General features: G+C 43.1%; 1 protein-coding gene and 1 long non-coding RNA gene across 5 annotated transcripts in view; one reads left to right on the top strand and one right to left on the bottom strand.

Moving 5' to 3' along the window:
* LOC138760954 (uncharacterized) overlaps positions 1-20,303 on the bottom strand; it is a 129,823-nt gene that overhangs the window by 18,569 nt on the left and 90,951 nt on the right. The gene's annotated exons all lie outside the window — the stretch shown is intronic.
* LOC138760953 (small integral membrane protein 26-like) lies at positions 15,234-19,141 on the top strand. 4 transcript variants are annotated; one of them, XM_069932348.1, is made up of 3 exons: positions 15,234-15,328; positions 15,896-16,040; positions 17,836-19,141. In XM_069932348.1, the coding sequence occupies exons 2-3, from the start codon at positions 15,905-15,907 to the stop codon at positions 18,009-18,011; spliced, it is 312 nt and encodes a 103-aa protein (XP_069788449.1). In that variant the 5' UTR covers positions 15,234-15,328; positions 15,896-15,904; the 3' UTR covers positions 18,012-19,141. The 4 variants fall into 4 exon arrangements, with proteins under 4 accessions (XP_069788449.1, XP_069788451.1, XP_069788450.1 ...); XM_069932350.1 differs by lacking the exon at positions 15,234-15,328 and adding an exon at positions 15,334-15,399; XM_069932349.1 differs by lacking the exon at positions 15,234-15,328 and adding an exon at positions 15,340-15,434.

Genomic DNA, 20,303 nt, shown 5'->3' on the forward strand with positions numbered 1-20,303 from the left:
CTAAATCCTGGTCTTTACAGGATTATTGGAATGAAATCAGAAATATTGCAGCAGCTGGAGAAAGTGGCATGCTTTTGATGGCATTGACTTGGCAGGAGTGCAGCTGCCTCACAGTTCCATTGACCAAGTTTCAATTCTCTGGTACTGATTGCAGGTTGCATGTTTTCCTTGTGACCACATTGGTTTTCTAGACTCTTGCTTTCCTCTAGCATTCCAGAGACATGCAGTAATTGGCTAGCCTGAGTACAGATGGATGAAATAAATATTGGAATAGGATTGTCATGAGTGCTGGTTTCAGCCAAAATGGTGAGGAAATTGAATAAAAAAATAACCCCCACCTTATCGAGGACTATTAAGGGTTGGGCGATTAAATACTGCCCTTCCAGCATTGCCTATGTCCTGTTTTTTATGTTGCCATGGTTGGGAACTAAATATTGTGGGATACATTTTGGTATTATAGGCAGTAAAGAAAATAAGTAGGTTGTGAAATAACAAGGAATTTAAGTAATTGCTCGTGGTTGTCTGGTTGCAACCAGCCTGCAAGATGGAACATAAGAAAATTAAGAAAGACAGTTCAAGAAAGGTGTTGCAAACAAGCTACTGAAGTTTAGCAGTTAGTGCAATGCTACTACAGAACCAGCAACCTAGGTTTGAATCTGGTGCTTTCTGTAAAGAGTTTGTATGTTCTCCCCATGGTCTGCATGGATTTCCTTCCACCCTCCCAAAAATAATGTATGGGGTTTGTCAGTTAATTTGGGGGGGATTGATCTCATGGCCCTGAAGGGTGTTTTACCATGCTGTTGAGAAAGAAAGAAAAAGAAAATGGAAGTTAATGAGTGTGGTTGTGAGGACAAGGTTTTAGGACAATATTTTGTGGAAGGAAACAGGGGTCAACTGTCATGGGATGGGATTAATCTTTTACCCCCTCCATAAATCTTCGTCCGCGAAGCCAAGCCAAAGAAGACATGATCCTCAGAGAAGATGAAATCTCAGTGTTCATTTTAAGGATTAAAATGTGACTAAAGCTATCTTAAATTTGAAGCTAATTACAAAGGTGAACAGAGTTGGCCAATATGGTTCAGGGAAAATAGTTTGAAAAGATGGTAGATAAGCAGCAGCAGGGATTTGAAGAGATTTCAAAATTAACATATATTCGATTGAGAGGAAGTCTGCAGGAGGAATTATCTTTGTGGCTAACTGAAGAACTTCAAGGTAATGTGCATTTTTTCAGATACTATCACAAAAGTGAGTGAAAGGCAAGAAGGGTGGGGTGGCACGGTTGGCATAGCAGTTAGCGCAATGCCTATACAACGACAGTGCTCAAGACAAGTTTGAATTTTGTGCTGTCTCTAAGGAATTTGTACTTTCTCCCCATGTCGGCATGGGTTTTCTCCAGGGGCTCCAGTTTCCTACCATCGTTCTAAACTTTCGGGGGGAGGGCAGGGGGTGTAGGTTAATTGGGTATAAATTGGGCATCTTGGACTTGTGGGTTGAAATAACCTGTCACCATGGTGTATGTCTAAATTTAAGGGTGGGTAAAGTTTAGAAAACAAAGGGCAATATATGCTGTGTCTAGTTGGTTAAATAGAAACAATAAGAATAAATATTGTATAAAAAAGAAAATAGTTCAGGGAAGTGTTGGTCCAGAGAAGGAGAAATTAGGGTATTAATGGAAAATAAGGAAATGGCAGAGATGTTGAAGAATTCCTTCAAGAAGAAAGGTAATAAGAGAATCTGCATAACTGGAAAATCTTGTAGCAAAAGGAAGAAGCTTGAAGCAGTTGTGATTACAAAGGGAAAACATAGCAAGCTTATGGGAATAAATATTTATGGATCCCCTGAACTTGTTAGCTCCATATGCAGAGTTAAATTTGGGTGCTGGGGTAGTGCAGGCATTGGTTGAGTTCTTCCAAAGTTCTAGGTAATTCAGTTGATTGGAAAATTGAAAATGTAATCCCTTGTTCAAAAAGGAGCTAGAAAGCAGGGCAATTTGCATGTACTGGAATCTATTGTGAAAGTAGCAGGACATGCAGAAAAGCAGCATTCTATCAAGCAGAGAGAGGATGGTTTCATGAAAAAGAAATAGTGTCTGAAGATGTGATGGGTAGATTAAAGAGAAGCATTAGATAGCATGCACTTGGTTTTCCAAAAGGCAATTGACGTGGTTTCGTATATTAAAAAAAATTAATTGAGGACAATAAATTAGTCTGGGTTTTCTTTGGCTTGGCTTCGCGGACGAAGATTTATGGAGGGGGTAAAAGTCCACGTCAGCTGCAGGCTTGTTTGTGGCTGACAAGTCCGATGCGGGACAGGCAGACACGGTTGCAGCGGCTGCAGGGGAAAAATAGTTGGTTGGGGTTGGGTGTTGGGTTTTTCCTCCTTTGCCTTTTGTCAGTGAGGTGGGCTCTGCGGTCTTCTTCAAAGGAGGTTGCTGCCCGCCAAACTGTGAGGCGCCAAGATGCACGGTTTGAGGCGATATCAGCCCACTGGCGGTGGTCAATGTGGCAGGCACCAAGAGATTTCTTTAGGCAGTCCTTGTACCTTTTCTTTGGTGCACCTCTGTCACGGTGGCCAGTGGAGAGCTCGCCATATAACACGATCTTGGGAAGGCGATGGTCCTCCATTCTGGAGACGTGACCCACCCAGTGCAGCTGGATCTTCAGCAGCGTGGACTCGATGCTGTCGACCTCTGCCATCTCGAGTACATCGACGTTAGGGATGAAAGCGCTCCAATGGATGTTGAGGATGGAGCGGAGACAACGCTGGTGGAAGCGTTCTAGGAGCCGTAGGTGATGCCGGTAGAGGACCCATGATTCGGAGCCGAACAGGAGTGTGGGTATGACAACGGCTCTGTATACGCTTATCTTTGTGAGGTTTTTCAGTTGGTTGTTTTTCCAGACTCTTTTGTGTAGTCTTCCAAAGGCGCTATTTGCCTTGGCGAGTCTGTTGTCTATCTCATTGTCGATCCTTGCATCTGATGATATGGTATTAGTCTGGGTATAGACAAGCTAAAAGGAAGGCAGTTGGAATTGATCACTTCCAATTCATGCAGTGATCAAAGCGAGGTCCACAATTATTCACGTTTTATGTTAATGACTCAGGTGAAGAGATGATGTGTATTGTGACCAAATTTGCTGACAATTTAAAGATAGGAAAGCATGTTGTGAGGGAGAGATGAAGTCTGAAGAGGGATATTGATGGGTTAAGTCAATGAGCAAAACTTTGGCTGGAAGTATTAATGAGGTTTTCAACCTTGGAGGATTTGAAAAAACAATTATATTCAAATGAAGAGAAGCAATAGGGTCATGTTGTGCGGGGAGATTTGGCTGAATGACAAAGTGGGTGTGCCGGTACAGCAAGTGTTAAATGGAACACTGATAATTATTGCAAAGGGAATGGAATATAAAAGTAGAAAGTCTTGATAGAACTGTCAGGGTATTGTTGAGACCGCAACCATACATTGCATTCATTCAGTTTTATCACCATACTTGAGAGATGTGCTTGCATTGGAGAATGTTCAGAGAAGGTTGATTAAGAATAATTCCTGGGATGAAAAGGCTGCTTTTAAGTTTGATCTTAAACTCAAGAAAGCTTCACAAATTCTGAGAGGGTATTTGGTGTTTGGATATTTTCTGACATCTTGTAATTGAGAATTTCAGAATGTTTTTCATTGAAGATAAATATGGAAAATCTTCTCTCAGAAGGTTGTGAATCATTGGAATTGTCCAGACCTCTGGAAGATGTGAAGGCAGAGTCAATGAGGCTGAAATAGGGATAGAGAGTGATAGGCAGAAAACAAGTCAAGTTGAGAGTCAGATTAGCTATGATCCTATTGATTGGAGAGCAGGCTCAATGGATGGTGTGGCCTGTTTCTCAGGTCTTGTATGTTTCTGAATCTTTCCATCTCTGATTTACTCCATTATGAATATGAAGAAATAACTTATTGCCATCTGGTTAGAAGTATTTTCCAACATGAGCAAATTAAGGTTGAATTTTTAATTGGAGACACGAGATTGCAGATGCTGGGATCTGGAGGACAAAAATGATATGCTTCAGCATCGGGGTGAGGGGAATGGTTTAATCATCGATCAGTCTTTTTCTCCCACTGATGCTGCTCGATCCACTGAATTTCTCCAGAAGAATTTTTTTTAATTTCAAGTTCCTCTAACTCTTAATTGGTGAAAGGTTTTTCAACTTCGTGACGGAAAATGGTGAAAAGTTCCCACTTCTGGCCAGACCACGTCATCCAAAATAATGAATGAGAGTTTTTGTCATTTACACAAAATCAATGTTCAGATGTAATTAAAGTCTATTAGGTGTCTCATGCTTCTGAGCTGAAAAGTTTGTTGATATTCTCAGCAAATAAGAGAAATGCTTTCAAAGTAAGAACACTGGGGAGTTGAACCATGCTTGCTCTCCATTGAATGAGGGAATAGGAAGAAGAATGTGTTTGGAGGTCAAAGTGTGAACTACCAAACACCCAATTACAGGAAAGGAAGTGATCATGTAAAACTGAAACCAAAGTATCCTAATCTCAAATGCAATCTGGTATGATATGGCATTGAGCCAGGAGTATGGAAGTCATTTTGAAAAATTATCTGATTCAACTTTACAAGGAGCAGGAGTTTCTCAAACTTCACAATTTCTATTTTGTTTTGATGTACAATGTTTGGATTAGGGACTGATCATGGTAATATATTGTTCACAGTTTGCTTAGGCCGTGGTTAGAAAGAAACCCTGTGCTGGGATCCATTCTATCTGGTTTCCAGATAAGGGAAAGGGAAACCCTGACTTCATTACATTCAGGCAGGCAATTAAAGTGATTCCATTGCCATTAAAGTGTCCTGGGTAAACAGGACATCCCAAGATCACTTGAATAAGGCAAGAGGTGAAGTAAGATCATTACTGCATTGTCCAATCAGGAAGAAATCATTGATAGTAACATCTACCTCTTTATTAATGGGGTGATTGATTAGAATAGTAAAGGATAGAGAGCACCTCCCCTCCCCTCCAAAAATGGAGTATTAAATACTCCAAGTTCATGCATTGAGGATGAAGGAGATGGGTGGCCAAGTCTTTGCATTGACCAACATTGGGGATTCACCACATCTGCTGTGTATCCTATTGTCTGTTTTGAATGAATGTATGATTTGCCTAATGAACCAATAAACTACTCCCTAACTCTTTGGGTAACTCTGGTACTATAAATCCTCCAAATCTATTGGAGGACACCAGCATCACTTTTGTACACTTAGCCAACATCCCATCGTGGAGGCCATAATTGGATAGGCCACATTGCTCGCACACCACGAGGACTCTTGAAACAGATGCCGTTGACCAATCTCTGCCTCGTTGATGGGAAAGTCTGCAGGTCCCATATCTGCTTCATCAGCCACATGATCATTAAAGAAATGGCCGAGAAGAAGATTCTTCTTATGCATTACTGATAAAACAGCTCCAGGTAGGGTCTCTTTCAGACTTTATGTAGGGGCAGCATTAGCTTTGGATGCAGGATTACTGCATTAGGTGCCGCATTACTTCAGATTTTCAGACATAAAAGACCATATCCTTTCATCTTTTAAATTATTCCTTGAAAATGGTGACACGGGTGGACAGGCAGATGAAGATGTTTGTCTTCATCAGTCAGGATATTGTGCACAGAAGTTGGTTGGGATGTCATTTTACAACAATGAAGACGTTGATGAGGTAACATTTAGAGTATTGATCCATTTTGGTCACCCAGTGAAGGAATGCTGCAAAGGGTGTAGAAAATGTTAGTAAAAATACATCAAAATGCTGGAGGAACTCAGCTGGTCTTTTCAGCGTCCATAGGAGACAAAGCTATATTGCGGATGTTTTGGGTCTGAGCCAGAAAAATGGAAATCTCAAACTCTCAGAATTCAGACAGTGTTGGCTGGGGGAGGAATCCAGACCAACAGAAGGTGTTAATTAGCAATGATAAGGTAAGAATTTATCATGTCGTACAGAATGGAGAGAGAGCTGGAGGAAGGTGACAGAGGAAGAAATGGAAGGTAACAAAAGCCAGAGAAGTTGATATTAATGCCATTCGGTTGGAGGGTGCCCAGTCAGATGAGATGTTTGCTCCAGATCCAGAACTTACCCTCAATAACTTTTCCTTTGACACATACCACTTTATCCAGGTTAAAGAGGTAGCTTTTTTGTTGGCTCCATGAAGCAATCCATGTACAAGCCTACACAGGCAAAGACCCTCAACTCTTCCTCCACTGCATCAATAACTACCTTGGTGTTGCTTCATGTACCAATAATGAGCTCATTGACTTCATCAGCTTTGCTGTCAACTTCCATCCTGACCTCAAATTCACTGGGTCCATCTCTAGTAGCACTTTCCCTTTCTTCATCTCTCTCTGTCATCATTTTGGGAGACAAACTCTCAACAGACATCTTCTACAAGCCGACCAACTCCTACAGCTACCTCAATTACACCTCTTCCCACCCTGTCCCCTGTAAGGATTCCATCAATCTCTGTTGCCTCTGCACCCTGGATGAGGACAATGCCAGATCATCAGAGATGTCCTCCTTCAAACAATGTGGCTACCACCATCAATTTAGCATTCACCTCTATATTCTCCATTATCCACACATCTGCCCTGGCCCCCTCCGCCCCCATGTGCAATAAGGACAGGATTCCCCGTCCTCACCTACCACCCCATCAGCCTCCACATCCAACACATCTCCATTTCCGCCACCTTCCACGTAATCCCACCACAAGACATATTCCCCTCTCCACCTCCCTCCACAATTGCCTTGTCCACTCCTCCCTCCCCACTAATTGTCCTCTTGTGACCTACCCCTGTGACCGCAGGAAATTCTCCATTTGCGCAAACCCCCCCCACAACCACATTTCGGGACCCCAAACAGTAGTTCCAAGTGAAGCAACATTTCACTTGTGAATCTGCAAGGGTCATCGACTTTGTCGTCTCCTCTTCATTGAAGAGGTTGATGCAGAGTGGGTGATTGCTTTGTTGAGCACCTTGGGCTCTGTCTGCCACAATAGCGTCCATCTCTCAGTGGCCAACCATTTCAATGCCCCATCCCATTCCCTTGTTGACATGTCTGTCCACGGTCTCTTCTGAGACCACCTGCAAATGAAGGAACACACCTCATTGTCCAATTGGGCACCGCCAACCAGATGGCATTAATATTGACTTCTCCGGCTTTCATTAAACACCTCCCCCCCCCAACTTCTTTCCTGTCTCTTTCCCCCAACCCTAGCTCTCCCGTCTCCTTTCGCACAAACATGATAAATTCTTACTTTGTCCATTATTGTACCAAATTAACACCTTTGATTGATCTGATTCCTCCCACACCTAACATTGCCTGAATTCTTGAGACTCTGAGATTTGAAGGCACATTCTGCTTATTCCTTGAACAAGAGCTCAGGCTTGAAATGTTGACAATATATCTGTCGCCGATGGATGCCGTAAGATTGACTGAGTTCCTCCAGCATTTTGGTGTCTTTTTACTACAATCACAGGATCTGAAAACTTTTTTGCTTCACTCAAGAAAATATTTTACTGGGACAGAAGGGCTTGAATTATAACGAGAGACTGGATAGGTTGGGACTTTGCTCCTTGCAATGTAGAAGGCTAAGGGATGGCCTCATAGAGGTTTATACAATTATAAGAGGCAATAGTCAATAGCTCAATAGTTGGTCTTTTTTTCTACCAGGGAATGGTAACTAAAACTGGAGGCCTTAGATTTAAAGTGAGAAAAGAAAAATTTAAAAGGGGCCTGAGGGTCAACTATTTTCCTGACAGGGTGATGTGTGTGGAAGTAACTGACATATTGGAGTTGGGTACAATTGCACTGCTCAAAAGACATTATGTCCATGGATAGGAGACATTTAGAGGGATGCAGGCTAAATGCATGCAAATGGGACGAACTTGGGTAAACATGGTGGGAAAGGACAAGTTGGACAAATGGATGTGTTTCCATGCTCTTATGACTTGATTTTTAATTTCTGCACTTATCTGTGATATTTTAATTTTCTTTAATCATAGACATTTTCATTCACCATTGTTTCTAGCTTTTCACCATTAGTACTCTGTTGATAAAAATGAAGTCCAAAGTGGAGCCCCAGACTCTGTGAGTTCGTATAATTATGGAGGGTGTGACAGAGTATAAAGATATGATTTTGGGAGATAAATTGAGAAAGGTTTGTTCGAGTAGGTCACATACAAACACTTTAAAACAGATCTTATTTGAAATACTGGAGCTCTGCTAATGCTACACATATCAGCCCCACAGCCTTTGCAAGAGCTTTGGAGACTGCCCAAGAGACTTCACTAATGGATTGTTGGAGCTGCAGATGGTCTGGAGCTGTCCTAAGAGGATCATGTGGTTTGCATGCAGAGAGTGAAACAGGATTTTTCCCATACACCCCACCCCACACACATCACCCCACTGTGCCCCCCCCCCCGTGCACCACCCCCCCCATATACAGTGTTACAGCCAGCAACAGCAGCAGGGACTGGAACAGGACAAGCTGGCAAGCTTGTGGAACACCCCATTTGGAAGACAGGTTGTAAGTGCTTAGTTCACCCTGGTCAAAGCCCTTGTGGTTCATACAAGAGGAGAGGACTGGCTATCTAATGTTTCACTTGGAATAAGAGAAACAAAAAGGCACTCTCTGTTGACCTGAAAGAAAGAGGTTATCATCTGGAGAACCCTGAAGGGGGCAAGTTTCGTCAGCCAGACACTGGAGTGGCTGATTTAAAAGGAATCAGTTGTGGATGTCCTGAAACAACAAATTTCTCTGCAAACTGACAAGAACCTTTCTGAGTGGTAACCATGTACCTTTCAAGCACCAAAGTCTGGTGAACTTTATAAATGTTAAATTCTGTGCACGGTATAAAAATTGTCTGCAACCAGTGAACTTGGAGGAATGAGAAGTGAGATTGGACTATGAATCGAATAACTTTTCAGAACTTGCACACACGTTACATACACATGTGCTTAGAATTAGAAGGGGGTTAAGTTAGGCTAGTTAAGTCAATAGTAATTTATTAAAATGTGATTAGAATTTTTGTTTTGTAGTTTTAACGTCTTTATAGTTTAGTAAGCTTTGATTTTTTTTAGCACTCAAATTCTAAAATGTAACATGTCAGTATGGCTCATAACAAGGGAAGGAGGAAACATAAAAGGGTAAAAAAAAATCAGCTGTTCATTCAGCAAATGAAAAAAACTTTTATAGTGGAAAATGGTCTTTTGACAATATAGATATGATTCCTAGTTTGGAGAAAAGAGACTACCAATAAGTAGAAATATAAAATAAATGCAGAAAATACTGGAAATATTCAGAAGACCCAGCAGCATTATACAGTATACATAAATACAATGTACAGGTGCATTGAAATTCTTACTTGCTGCAGCCAAACAGGTATGGAGGATGCACCAACTACAAAAATATAAACTACAGATGTGTTGTGGAAAGCATCAGAGCTTGGGTATTTGTATTGGGAGAGATCATGGCTGTCACATGATGGCATTCTTTCCTATCTTGTCAGAGGACACACCAGTTGCCAATCAAGCCTATCAGCACATACCCACCTATCAGCACATACCTTGCTGTTGGCCCATGTTAATTACCCGCTCTGCACCCTCCAGCCTGCCTGTACTTGATCTCCGGTCATTGGCTGCCATAATTAGACTAGTCTGCTTGGCACTGAGCCATTGCCATTGCCCCCCCCCCCCCACCCCCTGTTAATCACCTCAGTTGGACTCTCCAGCACTATAAAGGTGCATGCACCCTTTGTTCTCTCTCTTGCCATCTTCAAGGGACACCCAGCTCAACCTTGGGCTGAGAAACTTGGACCTGGAGAAGCTGGTGGTGAGATGAGAGTACCATTTAATAGGGGTTGGGAGTACCGATCAGTGTCTTTAGATTAGCACAGAGCTGTGTTCGTCCAGAGCCAAGGGGTGGCAGGTCAAAAATTTACCTTTCCCTTGATTGTATGCATGCATGTATCTTTTTTCTACATGCCCATTTATTAGCTGTGTGTGTGTTTTATGCCACTTATTTTTTCCCATGCTGTCAAATTCTTATTGCCAACCAAATGCGGTTCCCACGCTGAGTAATAAACTGTATGATTTGTTTATCGTTATTCCGTCCTTCCCAGTTGTTGCAGAAATTGCGCATGTGTGTGTGCTGTGTATAACCTCGTTTTCACACAGCTTTGCCACTAGCAAATAGTTTTTTGCTATCGAAACCTGTGTCCAGAGCATTGCATTAGAGACCTCCCAAACCTGTTGCCTCACTCTCAACGGTATGGGAGCACAAAGCCTTGCAAAAGGTAGTGGACTCAACCAATGACATCACAGGCAAAACACTCCCACCATCGAGAAAATCGACATGAGATGCTGCCATTGGAGAGCAGCAACAATCATAAAGGATCCACACTACACATGGCATTCTCTGTTCTTGCATCTGCCATCAGGAAAAAGGAATAGATACCACAAAGCTTGTACCATCAGATTCAGGAACAGATGACACCCCTCCACCATTAGACCTCCTAAACAAAAAACTCAGACTCATTTCAGGCCTCTTACTTTGCACATTTATTATTGATTTTTTTTTTCTGTATTCACAGTTTACATTTCTTTCTTTGCTTAAGGTTCTCTCTTTTGTATATGCATCTTTTCTAGAGGACAGCTTTTTTGCACTACCAATAAGTAGAAATTCTGTCTGACCTTCAGGAAAAAGAATCTCGGTAGTATGTGATTTCATATATTTCTTCTTTGGCTTGGCTTCGCGGATGAAGATTTATGGAGGGGTAAATGTCCACATCAGCTGCAGGCTCATTTGTGGCTGACAAGTCCGATGTGGGACAGGCAGACACGGTTGCAGCGGTTGCAGGGGAAAATTGGTTGGTTGGGGTTGGGTGTTGGGTTTTTCCTCCTTTGTCTTTTGTCGGTGAGGTGGGCTCTGCGGTCTTCTTCAAAGGAGGTTTCTGCCCGCCGAACTGTGAGGCGCCAAGATGCACGGTTTGAGGCGATATCAGCCCACTGGCGGTAGTCAATGTGGCAGGCACCAAGAGATTTCTTTAGGCAGTCCTTGTACCTCTTCTTTGGTGCACCTCTGTCAAGGTGGCCAGTGGAGAGCTCGCCATATAACACGATCTTGGGAAGGCGATGGTCCTCCATTCTGGAGACGTGACCTACCCAGCACAGTTGGATCTTCAACAGCGTGGATTCGATGCTGTCGGCCTCTGCCATCTCGAGTACTTCGATGTTAGGGATGAAGCCACTCCAATGAATGTTGAGGATGGAGCGGAGACAACGCTGGTGGAAGCATTCTAGGAGCCGTAGGTGATGCACTTTGACAATAAATCTGAACTTTGACAAGACAAAAAAAGGAAGTAAAAATAAAACATGCATGTGCACACACACACTACCACCCACCCACCCACCCACCCCCCCCCCCCCAAATATTTGGGACAAAGACACTTTATTTGCCCCCATTTTCCAGTTTTACATTTGTTATCAAACAATTCACATGTGATTCAAGTGCACATTCCAGATTTTATTAAAGGGTATTTGTGTACATTTTAGTTTGACCATGTAGAAATCACAGCAGTTTTGAAGCATAGTCTCCTCATTTCAGGGCACCATAATATTTGGGACATAACAGTGGTATATTATAATAGTCATGTAAGTAAAGTACTTTGTTGCATATCCCTTGCATGCAATGACTGCTTGAAGTCTGATTCATAGACATCACCAGGTGCTGAGTATCTTCTCTGGTGATGCTGTGTCAGGACTCTCCTGCAGCCATCTTCAGCTCCTGCTTATTTTGGGGGCTTGTTCCCTTAGGTTTTCTCTTTGGCATATGGAAGGCATGATCAGTTGGGTGACTGACTTGGCCATTCAAGAATTTTCCAGTTTTTAGCTTTGTTGATTTGGCAGTATGTTCGGAATCATTGTCTTGCCATAAAATGAAGTGCTGTGCAATGAATTTGGAGGCATTTCTTCAAGCTTGAGCAGATAAGATGTTTCTATACACCTTATTTTACTACTGCCATCAGCAGTTACATCATCATTGAAGATAAGAGTGCCAGTACCTGTGGCAGACATACATGCACAGGCCATGTTTCATTAATGAGGTGGTATGATTTGGATCTTGGGCTGTTCCTTTACTCCTCCACATTTGGCTCTTGCCATCATCTGATACAGGTCAATCTTGCTCTCATCTATCCACAAGACTTTTTTTCCAGAATTCTGCAGGCTCTTTTAAGTACTTCTTGGCAAACTAATGTGGCCATCCTGTTTCTGTGGCTAACACCTGGTCTGAAGGTCTGTATGGCCTAGCTGACAGAGGTTGCCACCGACTATATCTCACCCTCCCCACAGGTTTCAAGGCAGCCACCGTCATCCCGGTGCCTAGGAAAGTGACGGTAACTAATAAATGACTACTGCTCAATGGCATTGATTTCCATGATCATGGAAATGCTATGAGTGCCCAGTGATAGAACACATCAAAGCACACCTGCATGTAATAATGGCCTCATTGTTCTGCCAGATTTAGTTCCAGCAGAATCATCTAAATTTGTATATGATACAACAGTGGTTGGCCTCATCAGCAACAATGATGAATGGCACTATAGAGAGGAAAGTGAAAGACTCATAAATTCAACAAGATAAACGGTTACTTTAATAAAAGTTGCTTTTAATTATCTTTAAACATGAAAACAGGATCAAACTTTAACTTATTAATATTAACAACCTAACTTAATCCTCTTCTTTATTCTGAAGCACACATGTATGTAATGTGTATATAAGTTCAAAAAAATTCTTTGATTCACAGTCCAATCTCACTTCTCACTCCTCCAAGTTCACTGGTATCAGGCAATTCTTATACTGTGCACAGAATTTGACATTTATGAATTTCACCAGCTTTGGTGCTTGAAAGGTAAATGGTTACTGCTCAGGAAGGTTCTTGTCGGTTTTCAGAGAGAGATTTGTTGCTTGTTGGACACCCATAACTAATCCCTTTCGATCAGCCACTTCAGTGTCTTGCGAGCAAAACCCCCGGGTTTTCCAGGTGATAACCTCTTTCTTTCAGGTCACCAGAGTTCCTCTTCTGTTTCCCTTGTTTCAAGTTGTGGTGCAGAGGGCGATCTCTGTACCTGCAGGAAGACCACTTATGGGCTGACTTCACCTGGCTGGCTGTCAATCAGCTGACCTGAATATAAACCTGAGCTGGCCCCTCCTGAGCCAGTCACATGGGGAGCCATCAAGGCTTGAACTGGTGTTCAGACTTTTACTGGAATAAAGCCTGTTGTACAGTCTTTTGAGTTTTGTGCTTGCTTGCTGCTACCTTAAGAGAGACCATGGAGAAGTTTCTGATGATCAGGAGCCTGGAGATCAACCCCAACATCTGAATGCCCAATCACGCTTCGAGATCTGGAAGCACGCGATTGAGGCGATCATCCTAACACAGGCTAAGGTGATCAACACCAACCTGAAATGGCTCATGGTGCTCCTCATCAAGCTGGACCTACGAGTTTTCCAGGCCATCAAGGACTTCTCGGACTACGAACCTGCGATGGCCAACCTGGAGAGCATGTACAAGCCTCCAACAAATGTGGTCTATGCCTGGTACCTGCTCAGCATCAGGTCCCAGCACCAAGTGAGATGGCAGATGCCTATCTGGAGGCCCTGCGTGAGCTAGCCCGCCCACACCTGGCCAAGACCAGGGTGACCGAAGGGGAAGTGAGCGACTGATCTGGGACATCTGCGTGTGAGGGCTGTGCTCGAGGAGCATCCGACAGAAGCTGCTGGAGGAAAACATTGCCTCACTTATCAGGACAATGGCGGTAGTTTGCTCCCTGGAGGATCCAGCTCTTCATGCAGAGGTATTCAATGTCCGACTCCCCCAGCCTGGCAGATGCAAATAACTGCCATTATCGAAGGGCCCTACGTGGAGAAGACTATCGCAGCCACCGGCGCAGCCACCGGCGCAGCTCACCCCTGTAAGCATTGCGGGTCCCGGTGTGGGTCAGACAGGTGATCCCGCAAAGGCTGGCCAGCAAGGAACTCGCATTGCTCCCGGTGCAGGAAGAAAAGCCCTTTCGCAAAGGTGTGCCTTTCCAGGCCCTTCGGGAGCACTGCAGCCCTCCGCGACCAGCTGTGAGTCCTTCCGAACGCCGCCACCTGCAAGGACCGGGCGATGCCATTACTCGCCCTGCCACTTCCACCCTCACGGCTGATGTCACTTCCGCCCCAGCCACCGACCCACACCGCTGCAGTGTGCTCACTCTGGGTGATGTCATCTTCCTCGGGATGACTTTCGCCCGGACTGAAGACGTCACTTCTGCTCGCTTGGATGACATCACCTCCAACTTCACTGCTGGTTAGGTCACCTGGTCGCACCGACGCCACGTGCGTTCACCGGGCCCCGACTGCACATCGACAGGACGACGTGGTCAACATGGGAGCATACCTGATTGCCCACCCAACGACCTGGAAGGAAGCTGCTGACCGCTACTCGCTTCATCCCTGAGATGGTCCTAGCATCCACCACTTTAAAAAGGGACATTCCCCATGGACTCAAAGATGGACATCACTGTCAATGGGAAAGTAACAGTGGTTGCACTGAGAGCTTTGTGGACCTGAACGTGGCCTTGACACGAAAACTCAAAATCTCTCCCACAAACTTTTCCATCGCCTTTGTCCTGTTCCAGTCCCAGCTGCTGCTGAACTGTAGAACTGAATTCTCTCTCTCTCTCTCAGAGATGATGATAAACTTGAACTTAATGTACATATTTACAAGCACACACACGTTCACATATACACATACATATTTTAACATATTAAACTCACTATTATAGAAACAATTACATAGGTAACATTCTTTGACTAAGATTAATATTGCGTGCAGGTGACTCCCCTTCACCCCACACCCCCAGTAATTTTCTTTGCTTGTTTGATGAAAAGATTGGCCTTATTTCTGTTTTCTTTGGAAAACAAATAAAATTTCAGATGCTGGACTCTGGAACCACAGAACTGCTGGAAGAACTCAGTCATCAAACAACATCAGGTGCAAAGACAACGCGCTTAGCGTTTGGAATCAGCGAGCCTTCCGTCTTGTGGAGCAAGGATTGCTGGAGCAAGGGGCTTTTTCCCGATTCCGGGGACGTTCAGATGCTGCTTGGTTCTCCCTGTCTCTCGTTCCAGCATTTCTCACCTTCCCCTCCGCGGCTCGTTGGTTCTGCAGGTACCCTGCTCTCCTGTGGGAGGCGCAGCCGTGGGAGTGTCGGGCACGGAGCGGCCGGCCGACGCCGCGAAGGTGAGACTGTCCTTTCACCCGCGCGACACGGCCACTCGAAGTTGGGTCGTGCGGAGCCTGGGTCGGCGAGGGTGCGGATAATTAACCCGGAAAGGAAGAGGGCCGTGTGGGTGTTGATCCTGAGGGAAAAGGCTGGCGGCGAGAGAAAGAGGGGAGCGAGTATTCATCCCAGGAGGGGAGGCCGGTATTATCTTGAGAGGGAAGGAGATGTGCGGGGTATTTATAGCAGGAGTTGGGGGTGGGAACATTTATCCCCAGATGGAAGGAGGGGGTGGGTGGTGGTGTGGGCACTTAACCCCCAGAGAAGGTGTGGACATTTATCCTCAGAGGAATGTAGGTATTCATCTCCAGAGGGAAGGAGGGGTGTGGATATTTATTCCCAGAAAGAAGGAAGGGAGTGGTTATTTATCTCAGGAGGAAATGAAAGGTGGGTGTATTATCCTGGGAGGATAGAAGGGGTGTGGGTATTTATCCTCAGAGGGATGGGGGGGGGGTTGGTGGTGGTATGAATATTTATCTCCAGATGGATGGAAATATACCGGTATTTATCCCAGAATTGTCTGGCAGGTTTCAAAAATGAAGTTGAAGGACCTAATAAGCTGGAACATGCATGTGTCAATGGTCTATGCAATTGGCATCTGGACAATGTTCGGTACCTACACCTTCCTTCAATTCAAGAAGAAGCGCGAGAGTAACATTGAGATCTCTGCAGGTAAAAGTAACCAATGTGGAATAAATGGCCTCTGGTGCAATAAGATGCCACTGTAGTATAAAATCCCTTTTACATTATCCCAGTGTTGCGTACACCTCCATTCCTCTTGGTGCCCACAGTTTGCACCATCCTTGTTTTTCAGCTAATAGCAACATCATGGAAAAAAGCTATTTCTCATCCAAGCCAATTTAAAATTTGTTCCTTTAAAACATGATAAGTGTGGCTACTATGGTGCACAGAACATCGCGAACACCCACCCATTAAGCCAGAAGCTCTCTATATAGGACAGCAATAAATGGAGTTGAACAGGAAAATCTGCAAGTGCTGAGGTTGAGCGCAGTACCCCAAAGTGCTGGAGAAACTGACCTGTTGAGTTTCACCAGCACTCTTGTGAATTGCATGCAACAAATGAAACAATTTTATTCCATTGTGGTGCTTTGCACTTTATGTGCCCTTGTGCAAATGTGAAAGGATTCACCAATAGAGTGAAAGAGCTTTGTTTATTCTTCAAAGTTTCCTTCATTGCACTAATGTGAACATATGTCAATTTCTATTTTTATTCTGACTGTACACAGCTTTATTTTGCTGGATCTCTTGATTCTTTCATGGCATGGGACTACTTGTAGCATTTATAAGTTACAATGCCTCCATTTATGATTCTCACTCTTGTTTTCAGCAGCTTCATGATCTCTCCCTTTCCCCATCTCAGTAAAGTCTTACAATCTTCTAAGTTCTTGGGTAAGAGGCAGAAGCTTAGGGAGAATGTGATGGGAACCATGTTCACCCAGAATGGGATAGGTGGCTGGAATGCACTGCTGGAGAGAGTGGTGGAAGCAGAGTTGCTGACCGTATGAAAGAAGTATCGAGATGAGCACTTTAAAGGCTGGCTATTCAGGTTACGGGCTAAGGGTTAAAAGATGGGATTGATACGAATGGGTGCCCACCAGTCCTGCCTCAGCTCTGATGACCTGAATGTGCTGTCTGTGGAATTAGCATATTTTTTGTGGGGCCACGTGAAAGCTTTCCTCTCCCATCCCAGGTTGACATGTTAATTGGCTGTTGGTATTGTGAAGGTGTGCAAGTTAATGGGAATGCAGAAGAGTAAAATTGGAGTGAAACAAGAAAGACACTGTGATTGTAGTAAATGCACAAAAGTTCTTGGTGAAGGGCTCAGGCCTGAAATGTTGATTATATTTCTTTGCCTTCTCTGGACACTGCAGGACTTGCTGAGTTTCTCCAGCATTTTTGTGCATTTAAAGTAAAATTAGAGTATAATTTGTGTCCATGGGTGGTTTCATTGAGTTAAATGGCATGCTTCCTCAGCTCTATGAAACTGAGAAGAAATTTCTTTATCCAGAAGATGGTGGATCTTGGAAATTCACGACCCAGGCCGGTTATGGAGACCTAGTTGTGGAGTATACTGAAAACTTTTTGGATATTGAGGGAGTCAAGTGATATGAGATTATTGTGGGGAAGTAGTGGTGAGGTAAATGGTCAGCCATGTTCTAACTGAAGCATGGAACAGAATGAGGGGCTGACTGGCCCTCTGCTTGTAATTCTTATTTTCTTCTTATGTTCTTATCACTTTACTGAGAGTATTTTATTTAAAACCAGTCCCTTACACTATATTTTTGACCTTTATTTGTTGTGAATCCCACCGCCCCCCAACCCCTGCACTTCAACTATTCAAATTCTATTAATTTAGGAACAATCACCATTCTGGGGTTAATAGCTTTAGCATTTCTTCTGTACTGAATTAAATTATTGATGAGTTCTTTTGCTGTCTTTTCTTCAGAAGACGCTCTGCAGAATGAACACCAATTGCCAGATGAGCCTGAAAAGAAAACTAAGAAAGCTTTTGTGGAGACACATATTGTTGTCAAAGAAGGTTTTGTTCCCTTTTCATCCAGGATCTACAACTATGGAAAGTCTTTCTTTGATGGTTCATCTGATAATTCAACAGGGAAATAAATTCATGAAGGTGACTTATTCCAATAGTATTGTTCAAGGTCCATGCATTGGTCTTCCTTGATGCCCTGAGGACTTTTCCAAGCATGTGCCCTCAGTCTGTAAAATTGCCATGCAATGCGCAGACTTCATCTGACTGCTTGCTATCTGTGATAGGTGTACCTCTGTAACAGTTGATCTGTTATCCTGTACAGAAAATGCCTGTTCATAATGAATAACCTACACTATGTCGACACAGTGCTGACATTTGCAGGACTGTCACGTGGCGATATTTACGACAAGATGTCGAAGAGATGTTTCTGCAAACATTGCAACATGATGGCTTAACCACTGTATTCTTGTGGACAGTCAATCTGCAGAACACCATTTGATCAATGTAAGCCCATTTCCCTCCTTTCTCTCAGGATTGGGTTGATCTGCTGTTGGGGCTCTCCACTGTTGTCCAGAAATTAGTCATTTGGAGTGGCTGATCCTTCAACTTTGCCAAGGAGAACATTGCATTTTTAAAGCATGATTGAAACCAAATTTAGATGGAAGCATTTCATGAAAAACATCACTACCTCGAGGTTGCAAATGTTTCATATTTTGCAGAATCATAACAATTCATTTTTCGATGGACATTCGTGATTTCTATTTGGCATAAGCAAGATGAGCAGAAATATTAAGGCCCTGACTACACTTGACAACAATTTTTTTCAAAAGGTTTGTTTCCTGAAAGAAAATTGGGAATTATGATAGATAATTTCAAGCTGAACACAAGGATAACTTCAGATTTGTTGTATCACGTAGGAAGTAAGCCTGTTTAATAGCATAATGATCCTGACAGTGTGTTAGTTCAACTGATCTAACATGTTTTGCCGTTAATTTTCATTTGTACTCAGCATCTGATGTCAATGCCCAACAATAGTCAGCCAACATTGATGGATTCCATTGCTCTAATACTGCTTTTCCATGGTCGCAATGTCCTGGTGAAACCTTTCACCATGATCATCACTGCACCAAGATCAGCAGGAAGACATCCAAGTGCGAATGCGAAAAAATAATTTTTAATGATGTTGCATGAAGTCGACTTAAAATATGACAGGAAATCACAAAAATGGGCTATATCTAAATAAAGGCACAAGATAAGAAAATTGTCTGGTGGTTTTCATGATCAGCAGTCCATAATCCATAAAATACACCCAAAAGTATTTAGGAAGCAACATCTTCAAGATATCGGAGCAGAAGAAGGCCCATTGAGTCCGCTCTGCCATTCCATCATGAGCTGATCCATTCTTCCACTCAGCCCCATTCCCCTGTCTTCTCCCCATAACCTTTGATACCCTGACTATTCAGATAGCTATCAATTTCTTCCTTAAATACACCCAATGACCTGGCCTCCACAGCTGACCTTGGCAGCAAATTCCAGTGGTTCATCACTCTAAAATGGCTAAAATAAATACCTCTGCATCTGTTTTAAATGGGCACCTTTCAATCATGAAGTTGTGGTCTCTTGTCCTTGACTCCTCAACCATGGGAAAAAAACTTTGCCACATCTCTGTTCAGGCCTTTCAACATTCAAAATACTTCTATGAGGTCCCCCCTCATTTTTCTGAACTCCAAGGTGTACACTCCAAGAGTTATCAAGTGTTCCTCATATGCTAATCCCTTCATTCCAGGAATCACATTTGTGAACCTTTTCTGAAGCCTATCCAATGTAGCACATCCTTTCTTAAATAAGGAGGCTCAAACTATCCCATACTCTGTTATAAAGACTCAAAATCACATTCCTGCTCTTTTATCCTTTTCCTCTCAATAGGAAGAGAGAAGAGTACAAAGGTATTGGCAACAAGGAGCAAATGAGGTACTTGAGTATAAAAAATGCAAGAAAAATCTTAAGAAGGAAATTAGGAGGGCTCAAAGAAGACATGAGGATCTTTGGCAGATAATGTGAAGGAAAACCCTAAGGATTTCTACAAGGATATTAAGAGCAAAAGGATAGTAAGGGACAAAATTGGTCCATTTGAAGATCAGAATGGTAGGCTATGTATGGAGCCAGAAGAGATGGGGGAGATCTTAAATGGTTTTTTTCTGTCAGTATTTACTTAGGAAACTGACATAGAGTCTCGGGAAGTAAGGAAAAGAAGTGGTGAGGTCATGGAGCCTATAAAGATTAACGAGGAGGAGGTGCTTTTTTTATATTTATAAGTTTTATGGAACTACAGAATAAGGACTTAATTAATAAAATAACAATAATACATTGACTATAAAATCAGAAAAACATTCATAAGTCTGAAAAAATAAAAAGGAAAGGAG

The sequence above is a fragment of the Narcine bancroftii genome, chromosome 4 (genome assembly GCF_036971445.1).
Source record: "Narcine bancroftii isolate sNarBan1 chromosome 4, sNarBan1.hap1, whole genome shotgun sequence".
Lineage (NCBI taxonomy): Eukaryota > Metazoa > Chordata > Chondrichthyes > Torpediniformes > Narcinidae > Narcine > Narcine bancroftii.

What these genes read in the sequence shown, in the direction of transcription:
- LOC138760953 (XM_069932348.1), top strand. Translation starts at nt 15,905, where the DNA reads ATGAAGTTGAAGGACCTAATAAGCTGGAACATGCATGTGTCAATGGTC. An exon ending in TAACATTGAGATCTCTGCAG is followed by an intron (nt 16,041 to 17,835) that starts GTAAAAGTAACC and finishes TCTTTTCTTCAG; the next exon opens with AAGACGCTCTGCAGAATGAA.